Raw genomic sequence first — 22,151 nt, 5'->3', positions numbered from 1 at the left:
GTGCCCTGGCTTAGGCAAATCCTGATCCTTCTGAATTTTGCAGTTGTTAAACAATAGAAACCAGCAGTTCCAACAACACTTTGCAGGGCATAACCAACAAAGCTGGACTTGTGTTGAAAAGTGATCAAGAGTGTGGCCAGACATGCAAGAGAGGCCTAACCTTTTCCTCATGTGCATAGAATCGCAATGATCAAAAAATACTTACCCATATTAGATGATCCAGACTACAGCCATTATACCATGAAGCATATTGAGCAGCCAGGGCAATCCCACACTCATGGCACAATTTATGTTTTCCCACTCTTTTGCCACCTTATACCACGGTCCTTACATGATTCCTACAAGTTCTGCCTCCGGTAGAGTCACATATTATGGAACTGAACCAGAACAGTCTGAGCCTTACTCTAGCCTTATGCTTTCATTAGGGTAGCTGGCTTGCCCTTACCTTTGCTGTTGCACCAACGGCAAGCTCTCCCACATAAAGGGCTTAGGTTTTACCCCATGCAGAAACTAGCGCAACAGGCTGCCATAATTCTAGAAGTTAAAGAAGAAGGCATTTTATTCGTCCAGTTTTCTCATTTCCTTCACAGGGTTTTTGAGGTTAAAAGAAATACAGTTCCTAGGTTCTTAGGAGAAGGAAAGTAAACACTGCAGTGCAGTTTGAAGGGAAAAGGGGATACTTGACTTCTCCTGCTTTTTCATTACCGCTGTCTGATAAGATTCTCCATCCAACTACAACCAAAGCTTGAGAGACCAACTATTTTGTTGCACAAATGGCCCTTCCTCAACTGCCCAGTTTGAGGTGGAAGACCTGCATTTTATAGTGCCCAGCCCCGCCTACATCTGGCTCCACCAATGAGGGATTGGAGCCAATCTTTGGAAAGTTACTGGCTGGGTTCAGACAACACAATAACAAATGGTGGTTTAAGTAATCAACCGTCAGTTGAGTGGTCAACAAGCTAATCAATGTGGTGTGTGTGTGTTTGTAATAGGAGAAAAATGGAAATCAACTATTGATTAGCGTGTCCTCCGAACCCAGCCGTTATGTGGGAGTACCTGCAAAATAACCAACTGTGAATTGACTATTAACCCACCATTAACTAAAGTTTTGTATTAACACTTTCTGGATTTCTGAGTTCTGCACATGTAGCTGTGATGGAGCTCAGTGTGGTGATTGGATTGCCAACATTTTAGCTGACCCCGCTCCTTTGCCTTGATCTGCAGAACTAGCCAGTGCTTCTCGCACTGCAGGCTTTAGCACCAGTCTAGAATTATGGGATAAATCACACCTGCACACTCCTAAAGAAAGGTTCAGTGTGGCATGGGAGAACCCTACACTAACTTTATATTATTGTGTTTGCAGGTGCGGACAGAAAGTAAGAGGTTCAGCTGTTTTGGACTTCAACTCCCAGCATTCCTGTCCGTTGGCCATGCTGATAGGGGCCTTTGGAGTTGAAGGCCAAAACATCTGGAGATTTACATTCAGTTCACCCCTAGGTCCACCACTCATTTATGAATAAAGGAGCTATTCTCATTTAAGAGCTATATGAGAGCTGGGGGGGGGGAATCCTGGAGAATCTTAGAGTAGAGATGCAGTCATGGTCTGCATCTGCAGCAGAATGAGATCATAGGAGTTTGAACCCACAACCTCTACACTCCAGATCGTGGGTCACATTGAAGTAGAGTGACCATATGGAAAGGAGGACAGGGCTCCTGTATCTTTAACAGTGTTATTGAAAAGGGAATTTCAGCAGGTGTCATTTGCATGCATGCAGGACCTGGTGAAATTCTCTCTTCATCACAACGATTAAAGCTGTAGGAGCCCTGGCCTTTTGACCAGATACAAAAGAGGACATGGCTCCTGCAGCTTTAACTGTTGGGATGATGAGGGAATTTCACCAGGTGCTGCATGCATACAAATGACACCTGCTGAAATTCCCTTTTCTGTACAACTGTTAAAGATACAGGAGCCCTGTCCTCCTTTCCATATCGTCACCCTACATTTAGGACTGCTCTCCTACCTAAGCACATCCCTGCAAGTAGAAAGCTAGCATAGCAGGGGCAGGCCGGATTAAAACAATTCTCCCAGATTTGCTAGTTTTTTACTTGCAAGGAAATGGCATTCCCCCATCTGCAGTGGTTAATAGCCTATTCTATCACCTAAGGATTCTGCCAACCAGTTCTGCTGAATGTGTAGAGCAGGCCATTGATTTGAGAGGGGTGGAGATAGGGTGGGGTGAAATGTATATCAGTATTTCCGGCCTGCTTTGAAGACCGCGCAGAGAGCTTTGCCCATTGAGCAGCATGGATATGTAATAAATGAAATGAAATGCTTGCCAGCTTAGTTTCCCCCTTCACACTCTTTCATCCAGCCTCCCAGTCATGGTGGCATGATCAGGAGTGTGCACATGTCCCCACACTTTTCAGGGGAAGGGTGTGTGTATGTGCGTTGGGGGGATTTGGATGAAGTATTGGGGGATTCGAATCTACCTTACTCATTGGGAGCACAAGACTGGGGTTACTTGTTTTGCTCTAGAATGACCAGTGAGGCATACAAGAAAGGATGGGATCCTGCGCAAACCTTTTATGCATCGAGCCTTTGCTTGACTTCCTTCTGCAACACAAAATAATAGAGCTCACCCCATTTCAAGGCCGCCAGGGGTTTTGTGGACCTGGAGAAGGAACAGGGGTGCCCTTGAGTATTGTCCTGGCACTCACAGAACCCTTTGGGCCCAGGTGCTTCCTATCGGGGGATGCTGGGTGGGGGAATCTCCGCTTCGGTGCCACAGCCTAAAGTCCTCCTTCCGTTCCAGGTGTAGGCTAGTGTGGCTGGCAGGGTGGGCGTGAGCTCGCTGGACTGGGCACCACCTGGACCCTGGCAAGAGAGAGACTGACAGACCATGAATGCCCCAAGGGAGTGTGCCCACCCTTAAAACCGCCTGCCGCGAGGTTTGCAGCCATGAGCAGGTAGGCAGAGCCTTCAGCAGGCCAGAGCTGGGATTAAAGGATCAGCCAGCTGTTTGCCGTTTCACGGCTCCCTCCTGATAGAGTTTAGTAGGTCAGAGCCACCCAGTGAGTGGGGGAGGAGGGGGGCAGGGGAGGTGGACGCTGGGGGCTTGGGGAATGCCGAGTCTGTCTCCCCTGGTGATTTCGTTTCAAACGACTATTGTGGCCCTGCCCTGCTTCCTGCAGATGCCTCCATTCTTGCTGTGCCACTAAGTTTCTCCCCGCTACCTTCTTCCCACCATCCTGGACCTGTCTGTCCCCTCTGTTCTGTTGCTGTTTAATAGTCCCACTTCCTTTTCCCATCCTAAAGTCCGATCACCATGTTGAACGGAATCACATGGCAGAGTCCTTCTGGGACTGAACCACTCCAGGTGGTTGTGGGGGGAAATCATGTGCGTGTGCGTTTTCAAGTGCTCCCTTGTCGTTATTATTTTTTAAATCTCCCTATGCAAAGAAACCTGCAACCCTCACCCTCCCCTGCAGTTTGAGGTGGTACAGTCCCAGAAGGACTGTGTTGTGATTCGGCTGGTTGTGTAGCTTGGCTCTAAGCCATTCTCTTCCTAGCTCAGCTAATAATAACCCTCAACTGTAGCACGGAGCCTGTCACTATCCTAGATTTGATCTCACCTTTCCGGGCTGGCAAAGAGTCAGTGTCTAGCTATTTCTTTCGCCAGAGTGCCCACCTGGGGGTGATAGGAGAGAGGGGCACGGTATCATTTTTGAGGTCACGGTTTCCAGAGGGGTGGCCATGTTAGTCTGTTGCAGCTGAAACCACAAAGAGTCTGGCGGCACCTTACAGTTGAACAAAGTTGTTCCGGCGCAAGCTTTTGTGGATGAAATGGCCCATTTCATCAAGTGAACAGTGTCCACGAATTATTATTATTATTTCTTACCCACCTCTCTGTCTGGATTGATACAAATTATAAAATACATACAACTGAATTAAAAACATAGTATACATTATTAAAACATCCTCAAATTCCACTGGATAGGCCTGCCGGAATAGATCAGTCTTTATAGCTTTATAGCACGAAAGCTTATGCCAAAATAAATTGGTTTATCCTTAAGAGGCCATGAGACTCTTTGGCATTTCCGAAGGTGGCTGATGGTAAAATCTGTCCAGGATCTCATTTGTGTAGGTAGCTGAAGTCCTAATTATTATTATTATTATTATTATTATTATTATTATTATTTATTTATTTATTTATATAGCACCATCAATGTACATGGTGCTGTACAGAGTAAAACAGTAAATAGCAAGGCCCTGCCGCATAGGCTTACAATCTAATAAAATCATAGTAAAACAATAAGGAGGGGAAGAGAATGCCAACAGGCACAGGGTAGGGTAAGCAGGCACAGGGTAGGGTAAAACTAACAGTATAAAGTCCGCACAACATCAAGTTTTAAAAGCTTTAGGAAAAAGAAAAGTTTTTAGTTGAGCTTTAAAAGCTGCGATTGAACCTGTAGTTCTCAAATGTTCTGGAAGAGCGTTCCAGGCGTAAGGGGCAGCAGAGGAAAAAGGGCGAAACCGAGCAAGGGAAGTAGAGGCCCTTGGGCAGGCGAGAAACATGGCATCAGAGGAGCGAAGAGCACGAGCGGGACAATAGTGTGAGATGAGAGAAGAGAGATAGGAAGGAGCTAGACCGTGAAAAGCTTTGAAGGTTAACAGGAGAAGTTTATATTGGATTCTGAAGCGAATTGGAAGCCAATGAAGAGATTTCAGAAGCGGAGTAACATGGTCAGAGCGGCGAGCCAAGAAGATGATCTTTTCCGCTTCAGCTTGTACGATTAGGCCACCCTTTCTGCAACTTGGATTTGGCCTGAGATCTTGTGACTGGGGTTACATGGCCCCTCCTTCTCCTCCCCCCGCCTCGATATGTGCTGGAATCCTTCCCCCGCTCCAGGTGTTGTCCAGCCACGGTTGCGCCTGCCATCTCAGTGACCATTTCTGGGTTCTTCCAGGTGCCCAAGCGCTGAGGGAGCACAATGAATGGCGGCGATGATTGCTCTGGTGTGGATCGAGGCGGCCGCCCAGCAGTCACACCCGTGCCTGTGGGCTGGCAGCGCAGGGTGGAGGAGGGCAGAGTGCGCTATATCAGGTAAGCCGTGCCCCCGGCCGTGGCCTAGGGCTGTGCGCCCTCCTTTCCGCTGCCCTGGCGCTGGTTCTAACGCTCCCTCCTTTCTTTCCCTTAGCCCCAGCGGCACAAGCCTGGCTTCGTTGGAGCAGACACGTGCGTACCTGCTGGCAGACGGCACTTGCAAATGTGGCCTGGAGTGTCCCCTCAATGTGCACAAGGTAAAGGAGAGGACCTCGTTTGGGTTTGGGGTTGACCGGGGCGGGGACGGGGTCAAGCCTAGATGTTTTGCAAATTTTGCAAGTTATAAGAATCCCTATAACTAGAGGAGAACAAATGCAAATTCAGGGCTGGCATCAAGGTAGCACACTGTAGCAGGGCCCCACTGACCAGAGCTCCCCTGGACCTGCTCCTTCTCTTCACCCCTGCAACCTGCTTGGTTACCTGCCTCTTTCTCTGGCCCAGGCAAGAGTGAGAAGGGGGAGCAGGAGAGGCCACGGCCTGTTTGCTCCCTGGCTCTCTGCCTCCCAGGCAAGTAAGTGGTAGCAGTTCAGAGGAGGGTAAAGAAGATGATCAGGAGTCTGGAAACAAAGCCCGATGAGGAGAGACTGAAAGAACTGGGCATGTTTAGCCTGGAGAAGAGAAGATTGAGGGGAGACATGACAGCACTCTTCAAATACTTAAAAGGTTGTCACACAGAGGAGGGCCAGGATCTCTTCTCGATCCTCCCAGAGTGCAGGACACGGAATAACGGGCTCAAGTTACAGGGAGGCAGATTCTGGCTGGACATCAGGAAAAACTTCTTGACTGTTAGAGCAGTACGACAATGGAACCAGTTACCTAGGGAGGTCATGGGCTCTCCCACACTAGAGGCCTTCAAGAGGCAGCTGGACAACCACCTGTCAGGGATGCTTTAGGGTGGATTCCTGCATTGAGCAGGGGGTTGGACTCGATGGCCTTGTAGGCCCCTTCCAACTCTGCTGTTCTATGATTCTATGATAAAGAGCAGGAGGAGCAAGATCAGCTCTGGTACGAAGGTAGACTCAATGAAGGAGGGCCCCGACGGAGGGTGTCTTGCCCAAGGGTCCTCAAAGCTTGGAGATGGCACTAGGTAGATACCAGGAACATGAGAAAGTGCTCCAGAGAGCTGTAAAGTCAGGCAGACACACGCACACCCACCAAGACTTGCAAATCGCCCAACTGCCCCAGCACCACTGTCTTCCCTTTCCACGGAGCGCTCAAGACAACCACAGAAGTTACACTGCGGACGCTCAGTCCACAGCCCTGGGAGCTTCCCCCATAATACCCAGGGATATTTAGCTCTAGAAACCAGATATGGAAGTGGAGTATGTCGATTTCTTACTTAGATAAATGGCCAGAAAGAAGAGGGATGATAACCAGGGCTGCCTGGAATCAACGGGTTGAAGTTGGGAGTATGATATTGGCAAATGGCGGCCTTTGAGCCAAATCCAGACTCGCAAGGGATGCTGCTGCTTGGCACATCCACTTCCCTGAAAGAGAAATGTACAAGTAGGATATTATCATCTGATGTACCCCTGGCCCTGGGCCAAATCCAGCTCCAGGAGGGATGTTGCTTTGACCCCCTTGGGTGCTTTTCAGAGGTGCAGAAGGATGGAGCTGAGATCAAGAGGGATTGCTGGCTGTCTCCTTCGCAGGGCAGCAGTGGAGTCCTTGGTCTGATGGCCCTCTAGCCAAGCCGGTTGCTGACCAAGGAGTTAGAGGGCTAGATAGGAGGGTGACCATATTTAACAGTTGTATTGAAAAGGGAATTTTAGCAGGTGTCATTTGTATATATGGGGAATCTGGTGAAATTTCCTCTTCATCACAACAGTTAAAGCTGCAGGTGCCCTGCCCTCTTTTAAATCTGGTCACTCTAGTATAGCTCCTGCAGCTTTAACTGTTGTGATGAAGAGGGAATTTCACCAGGTTCTCCGTATATACAAATGACACCTGCTGAAATTCCCTTTTCTAGGCAACTGTTAAAGATACAGGAGCCCTGTCCTCCTTTTCATATGGTCACCCCAGGGCTAGAGATCAGGACAAATGTCCTGACTGTATGAGCAGTTCAACAGGAAGTTCCCTAGCAACCTTTCAAGGAAAGGCGAGATAGGCATGTGATTGAGGGATACTTTAGATACCAGCAGGGCTATGGAGATGCTGTGAAATTGTACCAATGCTAGCAAATGTAGTCCTGGCTGCAGCACTCAGTTTCTTAAGAATCTCAGCCTTTCTCCCCTCCACCCTCAACATGTTTCTAGCCCTCATGGGTGTAATGATATGCCTGAGAATATGAGAAAAATGTCTGGTGAGAGCTCTCAGAAGCCAGAGGGGCTGAAGATAACAATAGGGTGACCATATGGAAAGGAGGACAGGGCTCCTGTAACTTTAACAGTTGTTTAGAAAAGGGGATTTCAGCAGGTGTCATTTGTATGCATGCAGCACCTGGTGAAATACCCTCTTCATCACAACAATTAAAGCTGCAGGAGCTCTGCTTTAACTGTTGTGATGAAGAGGGAATTTCACCAGGTTCTGCATGCACATAAACGACACCTGCTGAAATTCCCTTTCCTTTGCAACTGTTAAAGATACAGGAGCCCTGTCCTCCTTTCCATATGGTCACCCTAGATTCAGGAATTTCCTGACTACTGAACATGTTTTAAGTATGACTGCTTTCTGGATGTTGGTGTGTATGTATTTTAGTAGGCTGTTTTCGAAGATTTTCTGGGGTGGGGGTGGAATTATGTGATGCCGGTGACTAATGGAATAATAATAATAATAATAATAATAATAATAATAATAATAATAATAATAATAATAATAATCATCATCTGAGGGCAAGGATTCAGTACTCAGTATACCTCCTTGATGTCATCATGACAAGAAAACCAGAATATAATACACAAAACTATTTCAAATTATAAGAATTAGGCAAAATAAGCTTGCTGAATTTGCAGAATATTCCAAGGTTGCAGAGGATATATGCGATGCAGGGTTTTCTGCCATAGAGTAAAGAGATGGACTTAGAATGATTTGGAAGAGTCATTCCAGCCCTGGGATGGAATAGGACCTGGCCTATAGTTCTGCCAAATTCTGCCCTTTAATTTGAAGAACAGCATGTTAGATGCATGAACGAGGTAATCATTCACCACACCGGCCTCTAGTAGCTATTTTGGAAAGGAACGGGATGTGCGTGTGTGTGTGTTTGTCTTGGATGGGGTCAGAACGTGTCATTCAGCAGTAGCAAAAGCTGGCAGAGCATCCAAAGGGCCCTTCTGCCAGCAAAATGCATTCCTATCCCTGCACAGAGCAGTGGCTTTGGAGTTCTCTACTTTCAGGGAACCCCATTCCATGGCAGCTGTCTTGCCAAGGAATCCTTGCATGTTGCGGAGGAATCTGGGGGAAGGAGGGATATTCCAGGGTGTGCACTCACTTTGCACAGAGTGCCAGCCAGGCTTGGGGCTCACGGTCACCTGAAAATACATCCTAGGATAGCTTTTCCCAGCCTGGTGCCCTCCAGATGTGTTGGACTACAACTCCCAGGATTCCAGTGTTCCCTAGAAAATAGATCTCCAGGCATTTTGGACTTCAACTCCTAGCATTCCTGACATCTACCTTCTGCCTACCCCTGCCCTAGAACACAATGGTCTGATCCAAAGGAGGAGCTTTTCACTGGCTACTCTTAGCTCTTGGATGCAGTTCCTGGCCAAGTTCTCCATTGGAAGGGCTGGGTAGAGGCTTCTTTCAGACACGGTTTCTTCGCATCCATGGCTGGGGAGAGCCCTCCTTCCACGTAGGGGGAAAGTATAACTGGAGTTCTGTGTATTCCACACTCCAGGGAACATATCGCACAGGCATGGAAATTGATGTCAGAACTTCAGCACCCTGAGAATTTCAGCTTTTGGTTTGCTGGTTTTTAAAGAGCAAGTTCCTAGTCCTTATTGATACAAAGATGAATTTGAGAGCAGTATTTAGAGAATAGTGTCAAATCAGCACTTCTAGATTTTGGGGGTGTTGTTGCTGTTGCAGTGTTCTGTGTAGCTGTTTGCACCTCCTCCAAAAGGAAGGAAAGAGAATTATGGAAATCGTGTGCAGATTTGTTTGATTTGCGTAGTTTATTCAGCTTCTGCTGGTGCAGAATATAGGTTAGCAGGGCTGGGGGCTTGTTGCATAGTATACTTAGAAGATGGAGAAAAATTAGTGGGAGGAATCAGCACCAATTTGTATTATATGGTCATTAAAGTGACAGTCACAATTAGTCTGACGTCATGATTACTATGCTAGATTTGGACCGAAGAGACCTGGGTTCAAATCCCATCCTCATCCAGGAAGCTCACCGGGTAATCTTGGGTCAGTCACAATCTCAGCCTAACCTCCCTCACAGGGTTGTTGTGCAGATAAAGTGGAGGGGGAGAAACCATGTGTGCTCCCCTATGAGATCCTTGGAGGAAGGCTGGGACTGATGTGTAATAAATCAATAATGGGAGCCCTAATTATCTTCAACCCAGCATAACCTTAGAAGCAAATGTGTCCTCCCATTATGTCAGAGATCCGTCATGGAGTCCTTCTTTAATTATGTCATCTGTGCCATTATATTTTGCCTGCAAGGCTGTTGCCAGTATTTGCAGTGCCTCTCTGCCCCCTCCCCCCCCCAAAAAAATATGGAACTCCTGCACAACGAGGACTCCCTGAATTCTAAGCCCAAGCACTTTTCAGAAATGTTGACAGATGCTGATATATATATATCTAAATAAGGATGCCAACCTAACGGTGCACCTCTGGTCTCAGTCTGGCCCCACAACCCTTCCCCCTCATCACTGATTATTTGGGGGCTTTCTGGGTTTTGCTCATTTCCCCCACACATTCTCTAAGGTCGAGAATGCCTCCCCTAAGGTTTAATTGCTGCCAGTAAGAGCTTTCAGGTACAATATGCTGGTATTTTTTGACCCCGCCCATTTTGCCTTCAGCCCCGTCCACCACTGGAATGCGGCCCCCGAGAGCTCCTCTTGGGCTGAAAGACGTTCTGCATCCTTGATCTAAATCAGTACATAAGACATTGGCAGGTCAGGACGTCTCCCTTGGGCTGTGATCCTGTGCACACTTATGTGGGGGGGTGAATCCCATTGAAATCAATGGGACTTCCTTCTGAGAAAACACGCGTAGGATCAGGCTGCCCATCAATGCAGAGGTTTAGCATGTGGGATGAGACAATTGCTCTTCACTGCAGATGCTCAGCTACAACCCTGATTTTAATTTGGGCCGAGGAATGGCCCAACACCCGCTGTGGTCTCCTTCCTTGCCTTAATTCCCCAAGGCTGGGGGAGGCGAGCCCTCAGTTTTTAAATCTTTCCCTGCTACGGTTAGGTTTTCAACTTCGACCCAGCAGCTATGGTGACGGGGAGCGAAGGCACCAAGGCAGACGAGGACATGACCAAGCTGTGCAACCACTGGCGGAAAATCGTGGCAATGGCCACGCTCTACCGCAGCATGGAGAGCCATGGACCGCTAAGCCTGCCACATCTGGGGCCAGGTATCTATGTTCTCCTCTGACGGTGGGGATATTTCCATTGCCTCTGCACGTACGCACCCCCGCGACGCTTTTGTAGCGCCAGCAGCCTGTTGCGTCTCTCTTGTGAGTGACCATTCTGGGTTTCTTTCCCTTGCAATCAGAAGGCACGCATAATTTGTTGACTTGTCGGGAAACGCAGGGTCGTGCTCCTCAAAGGGTGTGCGATCCTCCCCCTTGCAAACTCTAAATGTATTTTTTTTTCCGGTTGGAAGAGTGAAGCGGAACTCAAAACCTGGGGCAGGGGCAGGGCAGAAATGTACTTCAGATATCTGAAATTGGAGCAATGCCAGTTTAACGTCTGAACCACCTGAACAACCACCTGTCAGGGATGCTTTAGGGTGGATTCCTGCACTGAGCAGGGGGTTGGACTCGATGGCCTTGTAGGCCCCTCCCAACTCTGCTATTCGATGATTCTCTGAACCACTATCCCGAGGGAAAAGCCTGTTTGCCAAACATGTAGGAAATCACTGTGGTCTTAAATGTTTCTTCTGTTTTTAACACCTGGTGGCTTTTATGTTCTGTATTCCCCACCCCACCCTGCTATCGATCAGTTTGCTTCAGAACAGTGCTATTTGTCCTTCTTCTTTGGGAGTGATTGTGTTTGCCTCGGGCTTGCTTTTCAGGGGGCGGGCTGGCCCAGCCGTCTCAGCCGACCACGGCAGGACCCAGCAGTCGCCCACAGCAGGCCCTTCCCAGCAAAGCCTCTGCCACCTTGGCCAAGGGCCCGGAACTCTACTTGCAGTGCCCCTCCGATCGCTACGGCAACACCTGGCCCAGCCAGGCCTCCTCCTTTCCCCGCCACCACAACGCTCTCTTCGGGGACGTCTTCCCGGGCCGCCTGCCTGCCACCCCCAACGGCAACACCCGCCCAACCTTTCCAGCTGAACTGAACACCACCGGAAGTTCCTTCCTGCCCGGCAAGGCCCTCCCGGACGCACCGCCCCGGCCCTACCCTCCCAGCGGCCTTCTCTTCCCCCCGCCCGACGAAGCGGTGCCTGGTCCGGAGGGTGGCCCCTGGAGCAGTCGCCCGGTGCCCCTTGGCTCTCAGGCGAGTGCCGCTGGCTCCCCGGCCCCCACCAGCCTTTCCTCTGTTTCGTCGCCGGCAGGCAGCACTGCGCCCTCCCCGCAGCGCTCCCGGCACTCCTCGGCTTCCTCGGAGCAGGGCCTCTCTGGACACCGCCTGGCTCCCAAACCCTCCGGCTTGGACGCAGCGCCCCTGGCCAACGCCTTAACCCACCAAAGCAGCAATAACCTGCCCTCAGTGCCCTTAGGAGTTGTCCCGGAAGGCAAAGGCCCGCCCGGACTGCTGCTCCTCCACCCCCAGGGCCCGGGCTCTTTCCCAGCCAGCAGTTTGTTGAGCGCAGCCGCCAAGGCCCAGCTGGCCAGCCGGGGGCGCCCCGACGAGCTGGCTGCCAGCACTTTACCCAGCCGCTTGCTGCTCTCCGTGGTGGGGGGGCGGGCACCTCGCCGCCAGCGCCGCTCCCCCACCGTCCTGCGCCTGCTCAAGGACTCCCATTCAGGGCAGGCCGGGGCCACCCATCCTGAGGAGACGCCGACCCGCCAGCCCCGGCCTCGGGACCAGCCGCCCGCAGGAGAGGCCAGGAATGGAGCCCTGAGCTCGGCAGCCCCGGTGCAGCCCCTGTCGTCCCTGCTCAGCCTGCTTGCCCCTCCTGTGAGCTCACCCACCCCTGGCCTCCCGCCGCTGCCCCAAAGCCCTGCTGGCGACAGCCCAAGCTCTTTGCCCTCCTTCCAGGACTTCAACAGCCAGCTCCTCAGTCTCTTTGGGCAGCTGGCCTCAGCGTCTTCCGAACAGTTCTCAGGGAGCCCCCCACAGCCGAAACCTCCTGTCTCCCCGCTCGGATCCCTCGGCCCCCCAGGTACGTGTGTGCGTATGTATTGGAAGTGCCTTTTGTAGGGGCAAGCCCTCCTCCAGAGGGCGCGGAGCAGTCGTAGAGCAAGGCCTGTCCACTGGCGGACAAGGCCGTCTCCTCCTCTTCTCTTGGGTATGGTCGGAAGTGCTTGGCCATGGGCTTCCTTCATCCACTGGCCTTGTAGCCCCAGGCCTCCACACAGTTCCTGAAGACAGGGGTCTACAACACGGTTCCCCCTGTGTGCTGCTGAGTCTGTGAGGCCAGACCAAACTATTTCCTCTGTAAGTGAACGGAGTGACTTCGCCGGTCACTTGCACAGGGAATGGGAAAGCTCCCCTGCAGAAAAATGGCTGGAGTGCGCAATAAAGTCCACCCCCCCACCCCCACCCCAGGACTTTTCAGGTAACTCGGCCCTTCATTGGGATGATCGCCCTCCTCTAGCTGTTTTTTGGCAGTAGGGCTTTTCAGTAGGTCCCAGGTCCAGTCTCAGACCAAGGTAGGGGGTGGTGGGAAGGACCCTTTTCTGCCCGAGACCCTGGAGAGAGCCACTCCCTAGTCGTGGTAGGCAATAGTGCGGTAGATAGGCGAATATATGAAGCAGCCCCGTGTCTTCCTGGTTGAGGTCATGATTGTGAAGTATGTGGAAAGCCACCAGCGGCAGCCAAAGCTATAGAAGTAAATAGGTCAGTTTTGGACATTATGAGCAAGCGGGAACAAGGGAAGGGTGATTGTAGTGCAAGGATGAGGGGAAATGATGGCCCTGTGGATGTTGGCTAGACCACAACTCTCATCACCCCTGGTTATTGGCCATGCTGTCTGGGGTTGATGGGAGCTGGAGTCTGACCATACCTGAAGAGCCACAGGGCCCTCACCCCAGAGTTCAGCACTTCTCTTCCCTCTCTTCTCCTGGGACGTCTGAAGTGGGATTCGTTCATCTCTCCTTGGTGGGGGGATGGGTAAGCGGCCTCCAGATGGGGAAAGGCAACCTTCACCAACCTGGTACCTTCCCTCCCGGTGTGTTGGACTGCAAGTCCCATGATCCCTGGGCATGCTGGCTGAGGATGAGGGGTGTTGTAGTCCAACCCACCTGGAGGGTGCCAGGTTAGGGGGACACCAATATAAGCAGAAACTATCTCTTGCAGGGCCTGTTTGTCTAATCCTGTATAGCCTTGAAAACTAACCATAAGACTAAGTAACCACAAGAAACCATCTCTTGCTGGTTATGTTCACCTGATCCTGTACAGCCCCACCTTTCCACCACATTAGTCCTGGCCATTTGGTACCACCCAACCCCTTCATTTTTAAAGAGCATGTCGCGATCAGCAAGCTATAACGTCTTTTTTTGACATACTGATTTTCAGAGCTTCCCTTTGGCCCTACTTCAAAGAAATAGCTGTGAAATAATATAAAAGGATGACAAAGGGATCCCATGAGCATGTACAGAGTGTCTCTCCCTCATCACCAAACCACTGAAGCCTACTTTCACATGCCTAGAATTCTGTCTCCTGAGTTGAATTTTAGACTGTCAGCACCTTGTGGCAAGGACCTGTCCTCTGATACTTTGTGAGCAATAATAGTAATTATAGGAAAAGGAGAAAAGAGAAAAAATATACAGCATTGGCTAAGGAAATTAAAGAACTATGGCAACAGGAAAAAGTTACAATTATTCTGTTAGCCACGTCAGTCACCGGCATCACATCAAAAAAATTTTTTACAGAAAGCCTTCAGAAACGGGGCCTCCCAAAATATATCCACACCAACATCCAGAAAGCAGTCATACGTAAAACATGTTCAATAGTCAGGAAATTTCTGAATTAGTAGAAGATAGCGTGCCTTGGCAAAGCCCATCATGTCTGCCTAGAAAAACTGCCACGCCAGAAAATAGAGATGATGATAATGAAACTCAACTTCCTTCCATGCAGAAAACAGGTGTCTCATCTAGGCGTAAGCCCCAGAAACTCTGGGTGGCTGTTTTTTACTGATGCCTCCACATTTTGAGCACATGCCTTTGGGCCTAACTACGCATAAGGTTAAATGCATCAATGCAAAATCTGTAAAAATAAAATAAAAATTAAACTCTAAAGAATGGGCATGAGCCCCACTCTGCCGATCAGGACCATGGGGCAGGGGGGGTCTAGCCCTTTCCTCCATTGGCAGCCTCTTTCTTGGGGCTGATAGCAACTTTGGGGAGGGCAGAAGTGATTTTCTCTACCCCCCCCCTCCCAATACACACACACTGCATACAGCGGTACCAATCCTGTTTGGGGGCCTCTGTCCTGCTATTTAGAGTAAGAAAAAAAGATTCACGCAACTTGCAGTGAAGCATTTTACAAAGGGATTAGGAACTTTTCTCTCCACCCACCCCACTCCAACTCCCATCACCCCCAGCCAGCAGTTGGGGATGGGGGTTGTAGTCCAACAATATCTGGCAAGCCACAGCTTCCCCATCTCTGGTTCAGCATCATTTGGCTCTCACTTGCTCTCATAGTAGCAGGGGATTTTTCTGGCCTTTGCATCAGAGCAGATCCTTCCCCGCTCACGGAACACTCTTGTTTGACCAGGCTAGAAAGGGGTCAAGACTTTCCCAATGGCTTTACGGCAGATGAGGGATAAAGATGAGCTGGGTTTAGGGTCGGCAGGAACAAAAGAGGATAGAGCTCTTGTACCTGTAACAGCTGTGCAAAACCGGGATGGGCAACTTGTGGCCCTCCAGATGTTTTGGACTACAACATCCATAATCCCAGGCCATTGGCTATGCTGGCTGGGGGCGATGGGAGTTGTAGTCCCCAACATCTGGAGGCCCCAGGTTGCCTAACTCTGCTCTACAGGGTCACAGAAGAGACTTCACTGACTGCTGAATTTTAAGTGCTGGGCCTGCTGTCTCACAAGAAGTCAAGGAGGCTTCCCCATCCTTGCGCCCTGGGAAAAACTGCCTTCGGTAGATTTTACTTGCTGCTCAACCCTAAAGGTTTCAGGAGCCCTGCCACACAGTGAGAGCCAGTGTGGTGGTGTGGCTAAAGTGCTGGATCGGGAGTTGGGAAATCCAAGTTCTAGCCCTTGCTCGGCCATGGAAACCCACTGGGTGACTTTGGGCCAGTCACACACTCTCAGCCCAACCCACCTCACAAGGTTGTTGTTGTGAGGATAAAATGGAGAAGAAGAGGAGGACTATGTACGCCGCCTTGGGTTCCTTGGAGGAAAAAAGGCGGGATATAAATGCAGCAATAAATGAATAAATAAGGGTTGTGGCATTGCCTGCAAGCATGAGGCTGTAATCCTGTGTACATCTACAAGGGAAGAAGCCCCCTTTGAACTCAGTGGGACCAGCTTCCGCATATACGTGGGTGGAGGTCAGGCTACCAAGGTCCGTAGCCTTGGTAGTTAACTTGTGGCCTTTCAGATGTTTTGGCCCACAACTCCCATCATCCTTCACCATTGGCTGATGGGCCTTGCGGGCCAAAATACCAGGAGGGCCACCAGCCCTGGTCTAGGCTCTAAAATGTGAACCGCCCAGAGAGCTCCAGCAATTCAGTGGTATAGAAATGTAATAAACAAATAAATAAAATGCAGGCTTCTGTACAAGTGTCCTGGAAGAGGGCCACCATGGAGCAGTGCATCCTGGTCAAGTGTCCTTGGGGCGGCTGTGCTGCCCCACCTCACCGTCTTGTCTGTGCCCCTTGTTCTCTTGCAGGTGCCGCGTCTGCTTCACCTCTGACTCCCAAAGCCCCTCCAGCACCCAGCCCTGTGGCCGCCAGCGCAATGGAAGGCGGGGCCCTGGGCTGCCCGCTGCCCTCGGCCACTGACCCTTTCCCCTTCCTGGCGCAGGAACAGGCGCTGTCGTTTGGGAACGCTCTACCTCCCGGGCTGCTCCCGCTGGGCTCCTTCCCCTTCTCGCTGACCCTGGGCCCGGAGACGCCGCTTCCCCCTCTGAGCCTGCAAGGGGAACCAGAGGGACAGCCCTTGCTGCCCCTGGTGCTGCCCAGCCTGGATTTGCTGCAGCAACAGAGCGGACTCCTGGCCTCTCTGCTGGCCCTGCCAGAGGCGACGTGCGAAGGCGAGAGGGAAGGAGCGGCCGCTGAGCCCCTGCTGGAACCATTCGCCGGCATCCCCGAAGCTCTGCAGCCCCTGCTGTTCCCAGCACTTTCCACCCCTCCGGCTGTCCTAGCTTTAAACTCAGCACTGTTGGCGACCAGCCTGGGTCCTTCCGACGCTGGGCCGGGCCCCACACAGGTAAGAAGGCCATAACGCAAGTTGAGCCGAGGGAGCTGTTCCTTTTAGGAAGCTGTGAGAAGTCACAGCGGTGCCACTTCTCCCCCAGCTGGGACAGGGCAAGGCGGGCCTGGGAGAGGGTGGTGGTGGTGGCAGCATCTAGTCAATGCCGGTCGCTCTCAAAAGGAACTTCTTGTAATTTGGTCACAGATAGATGGCTGATTTAGTGGGGAAATGACAGTTGCAAGTAGCAGAGGGCTTGCAGACAACAGCCTGCAGTTACTGGGAAACCAGAGTTTAATTGGTTTAATCAAATAATAATAATTATTTTATATAGTGCCACTTTACAGAGTATCGAAAACAACCACAAAACTACCCCCAAAGGGCTTACACAATTTCTAACTGGGCTGCCCATGGTCGTCCCAAATAAAAGAGACCCAGTGTGGTGCAGGGGCTAGAGTCTTGGCCTGGGAGTCAGGAGATCCGGGTTCTAGTCTGCACTCACCCATGGAAGTCCACTGGGTGACTTTGAGCCAGTCACTGACTCTCAGCCCAGCCTACAGGGTTGTTGTTGTGAGGATAAAATGGAGAGGAGGAGGATTATGTACACCGCCTTGGGTTCCTTAAGGAGGAAAAAAGACAGGAAATAAATAAAAGTCAAGCAGCTCAGTCTCTTAAATATTATCTTCACATATTTATATGTCCATTACACTGTTAGCTATAAGTAACGATTGATTACAACAAGGAGGAAGGAAGGCTAGTACCTTCCAGTTGTTTTTGATGACAACTCCCAGAATTCCTGACCATTGGCCCTGCTGGCTTGGATTTGCAGGAGTTGTAGTCCTAAAACACCTCCTGGAGGGTAACAGGTTGCCTATCCTGGATTATGATATAGAGTTCGTAAAAAGCCCTGGGTTCAAATCCCTCCCTGACCATGAAATTCCTGGAAGGCTTTAGGCAATCCACTGCTTCTTAAGTTCAGCCTCTCCCCTTTGCACCACGGTTAATAATGCTAGCATACCTTGCAGAATGGTATTATTGAGACAGCGTGAAGAGCTTTGAACATTTGGAATGCACTAAGTAAATGCTTATTATTACTATCATAATTTTCATTGTTTCATAACATCAGCTAAGTAATGTGTTTTGTTTTTTTTTGGTAATTCTGATTATTTATCTCAATTATATGCTGCCTCTCTGTCAAAACATCCGAGGCATTTCGCAGCTGAAAAGACTAAGAAGAAAAAAATGAAACACAAAAACATTCCAAAGTATTACAAAGCAGAGTTGTCGCTGGCCATCGGCCATCTCCTTAGGACCAGCCACTAAGAATCAAGCCTGTGTCTATTTGTATAGCCCTATTCTGGGTTTTCTTTTTGGTCACCTGGAGCGTGACAGAATGGTGGCAACAAGGTTTTAGATGACAGATAGGTAGGTGGGCCAGAAGTCTTCTCATGTTACATCTTGATAAGCGAAAGAACAACTGCTTTTTTTTAAGGATAGAAGCCCTATTTAGGATAGAACCTGGCAGTCTTTATCCCAGCCTTCCTCAACCTGGGGCGCTCCAGATGTGTTGGACTGCATCTCCCAGAATGCCCCAGCCAGCGGCTGGGGCATTCTGGGAGTTGTAGTCCAACACATCTGGAGCGCCCCAGGTTGAGGAAGGCTGCTTTATCCGCAGTGGCATGGTTTTGGCTCCTGTCCCAATGTCTTCGTTCCCAGCTATGAAACGGAACAACTGGATTGGGTACAGTGGTGATCATAACAATTTGATGACAATAATAATAATAATAATAATAATAATAAAAAAAAAACAACTGAAATTATTTAATTTTTCAATCTAATTAAAACATAAACAATGAAAACAAATACATATTGGGCCACTAAACCGCCCAGAGAGCTTTGGCAATGGGGCGGTATATAAATGTAATAGATCAAATCAAATCAAAAAACTCAATAGTATATCATTTTAAAACTGATACCAAACGCATTTCGACCTATGGTCTTCTTGTTATTATCACCGGTGTACCGAACCCAGTCGTTCCGTTTCATTGTTGTAATTTTAAGGGGTTGGGAGAAATGTCCTGTTTTTTAAACCCTCTTTTTTCCTTTCTGCTTCAGGCTGGCCTGACAAGCACTCCTGTGGCACCTACCTCCACTAGCACGGCATCAACAACTACTGAGGGCACCCCCAGCGCTTCAGGGCGGCTGAGCTCCCTGATGCCCCAGCTTGTCAATCCACTGCTGAGTACCACACTTCTGGGTGAGTGAAATCCCTTCTAATGCAAGGGTGGGAATCTCTGGCCCACGGGCCAAATGCAGCCCTCAAGGACTCCCCATTCTTTTGCCCTGTCCGCTGATCGCTTGGAGTTTTCCAGCTTTTGAATGAGGTTTTCCTCCACATTCTGGAAGGTTGAAATACTCTCTCCTAAGGCTTAATTACTGACAGTAAGAGCTTTGCCCTAAAATAGGCTGGTTCTTGGCTCCGCCCCTTTTGCCTCAGGCACCGTCCATCACTGGAATCTGGCTCTTGGGCTAAAGGAGATTCCCCAGCCCTGTTCTAGTTTGGCCCCGTTCAGAAGACACCTTAAACCATGTCTTTAACCACAGTGGTTAAGCCAGAAAGCCGGGCTGTGTTCAGAAGACGGCTTTAACCACGGTGAATAAAGCAAAAACCTTATTCACCATGGTTAAAGCCATGGTTTAAGGTGTCTTCTGAATACGGCCTGGCTTTCTGGCTTAACCATCATGATTAAAGCCATGGTTTAAGGTGTCTTCAGAACGGGCCCAGTGCCTGCTCCTGGGAGCATGAAGAGATAAAAGCAGCCTTCCCCAGCCGCGTGCCATCCAGATAGCCGTGCTGGCTGGGAATGATAGGGGTTGCAGTCCAGCTCAGCTAGAGACCCCACCAGGTTGGGGAAGTCTGAGATAAAAGCACAAGCAGGACTCCTGGAGCAGGCGAGGGGGCAGAAGTCATTTCTACATATAAGCATCTTTGATACTCAAGATTGGACGGGGCCTGGGAGTGGTTATCTCACAGCAGGAAGAAGCTGTCTCACCATCAGTGTTCAACTTTCAGTCTCACCATGCTGATTTCGTGCCCTAGCTGGGAATGAATCACAGCCCCTCTTTTGCTGTGTATTCCTTGTATTCTACGTAGTAATGTATCCAAGGAGGTACCCCAAAGCAATTAGAAAGCAAGGGAACCAAATGACAACAAAAACTGATGAATGGAAGTCCAAGGTCACCCGGTGAACTGATCAAGGTGGAAAAGAAAACAACTACAGAACACACACAACTGATTTGGGCTTCTGATTACTTGCTCCCTCACTTTTGATTTAAAGATATTATTTTTCCGCTCTCACCTTTGCAGTTGCTGGATCCTCAAGGTCCACTTAACCCAGTGGTTCTCAACCTGGGGCACTCCAGATGTGTTGGACTGCATCTCCCAGAATGCCCCAGCCAGCAGAGCTGGCTGGGGCATTCTGGGAGTTGTAGTCCAACACATCTGGAGCGCCCCAGGTTGAGAAAGGCTGACTTAACCCATTTGAAGACAGCCCTAAAGGGCCCATGTGTGGCTCCCAGTCCTTTTCATGCAGGTCCCCCTCTCTTATAGCATATATTTAACCTGTAGAAGGGGAGGGGGAATCGTGCCCGCATGGGCTCCAACCCCTGTGTCACATGCCTAAATGCTTCCATGCAATTTGAGAAGAGGTGTACACATGTCGGAGGCCTTTTCATGCTGAATTTGCAAAAGTTGGAAGGGGGTGGAGGCCAGCATGCACCCCATCCTGCTCCCTCTCTAGCGGCTCAGTAGACGCATGAACGTAGGAAGTGGCCTTACACTGAGCCAGACCTTTGGTCCATCGGGGTGGTGGCTCCCCAGGGTTTCCGGCAAGATTTGTTCCTGAAGATACCGGGGATTGAACCTGGGACCTTCTGCATGCAAAACAGTTGCTCTATCACACTGAGCCACAGCCCCTCCCCATGGGAAGTGGGGAAGGAACACACAGAAGGGGCTGCTAGTACTGTGATTGTGGTGAAGCACGTCAGAACGCCGCTGGGGATGGCCGCACCCCAGAGCTAACGTCCTTGCTGTCTCCCCTCATCCAGGTGACCTATCGGCGCTGAACGCTGCCTCAGGCCCCTCCCTGATTGGAAGCCCCCTGCTCCAGGCCCAGCAGCCACTTCTGCCGCCCAACCTGCAAGGGCCTCTTGGGCTCCACCTTTTCCAAGGCCAGCTGCCCCTTCTAGCGGGCTCCAACCCCTTGGCCTGCCTCCTCCAGAGCTTGCAAGTAAGCGGGGAGTCGGGGACTGTGTCAGACTTGGGGCAGGTGGGCAGAAGGAAGCGCTTCAGAGGATTTGGACATCAACTCCCAGAAGCCCTTGCCAGCATGGCCAGTGGCCGGGAATGCTGGGTGTTGAAGTCCAAATCATGGAGATCTATTTTCTGCCCGCTATTGCATTAAAACACATAGGGTAAAATCCAACAAAAATCCTACTTAGAATAGACCGGTTCAAATGAATGGGACTTACATCAGTCATGACTGACTTAAATCCTATTCATTTCAGTGGGTCTACTCTAAGTAGGACTTATGTTGGCTTTTATCATTCATGAATACTTGGGATAAAAATGTGTATTTATTTTTTTTACTGACTAATGTATTTATATACCAGAGCTTTCCCCAGTCTGGTATCCTCCAGATGTTTTGGGTTACAACTCTCAGCCTTCCTGACCATTGGCCATGCTAGCTGGAGGCGATGGGAATTGGAGTCCAAAGCATTTGGAGGGCCCCAAGTTGGGGAAGGCTCCATATACCACTGCTCCGTGCAGATTGTGCTCAAAGCAGTTCACACAGAAAGCGTGATGAAACGACCATGCATCCCTCTCCTTAAGAGCCCATATAAGAGAACGCTGAACATAGAAACAAATACATTATTAAAAGAACCATCGATAACGCAGTTGCCAGCAGGAACAAAATGAACCGCTGCTAGCAGAACGGCAGAGTGAGCCCTTTTACAGAGCTTCGGAGGGTGATGAGGTCAGCCCTCCATTCCAGGCCTTGGCAGGAACAGGGTGAAATACCCTCTAGCCCAGTTGGTCAGTGGCAGGGAGCAAAAGCTCTCAGCTCTGCAACAGAGGACAAAGCGGCCGCAGAATGAGTCCTTTTGCAGCACCGCAGTCGGTCCAAGAACAGGAGGCAACCCCTTCTGGCCTGGGCAGTGTAAACCGGAGTGGGCGGATGTACAGAAACATACTGCATTCACATAATATACTTCGCTCCGCTTAGAACAGGAGGCTATTTCGGAACAAGCGTGCTAGCTGGAGATGATGGGAATTGTAGTCCGAGGCATCTGGAGGGCGTCGGGTTGGGGACGGCTAGAGGAGGGAATAAGTTGGCAAGG

General features: G+C 50.1%; 1 protein-coding gene across 2 annotated transcripts in view; it reads left to right on the top strand.

The window, feature by feature from the left end:
- Window positions 1–22,151, top strand: part of MBD6 (methyl-CpG binding domain protein 6) — a 30,184-nt gene that overhangs the window by 1,447 nt on the left and 6,586 nt on the right. For both annotated transcript variants that reach the window (XM_063119210.1, XM_063119211.1), the window contains exons 2-9: window positions 2,814–2,967; window positions 4,969–5,105; window positions 5,200–5,302; window positions 10,464–10,629; window positions 11,292–12,545; window positions 16,231–16,769; window positions 18,867–19,008; window positions 20,859–21,040. In XM_063119210.1, the coding sequence (XP_062975280.1) occupies window positions 4,993–5,105; window positions 5,200–5,302; window positions 10,464–10,629; window positions 11,292–12,545; window positions 16,231–16,769; window positions 18,867–19,008; window positions 20,859–21,040 (2,499 nt within the window). In that variant the 5' untranslated portion in view covers window positions 2,814–2,967; window positions 4,969–4,992. The remainder of the gene's footprint in view (window positions 1–2,813; window positions 2,968–4,968; window positions 5,106–5,199; window positions 5,303–10,463; window positions 10,630–11,291; window positions 12,546–16,230; window positions 16,770–18,866; window positions 19,009–20,858; window positions 21,041–22,151) is intronic.

Source organism: Elgaria multicarinata, chromosome 3 (genome assembly GCF_023053635.1).
Source record: "Elgaria multicarinata webbii isolate HBS135686 ecotype San Diego chromosome 3, rElgMul1.1.pri, whole genome shotgun sequence".
Taxonomy (NCBI): Eukaryota; Metazoa; Chordata; class Lepidosauria; order Squamata; family Anguidae; genus Elgaria; species Elgaria multicarinata.
This window is presented reverse-complemented; position numbering and strand designations above follow the sequence as displayed.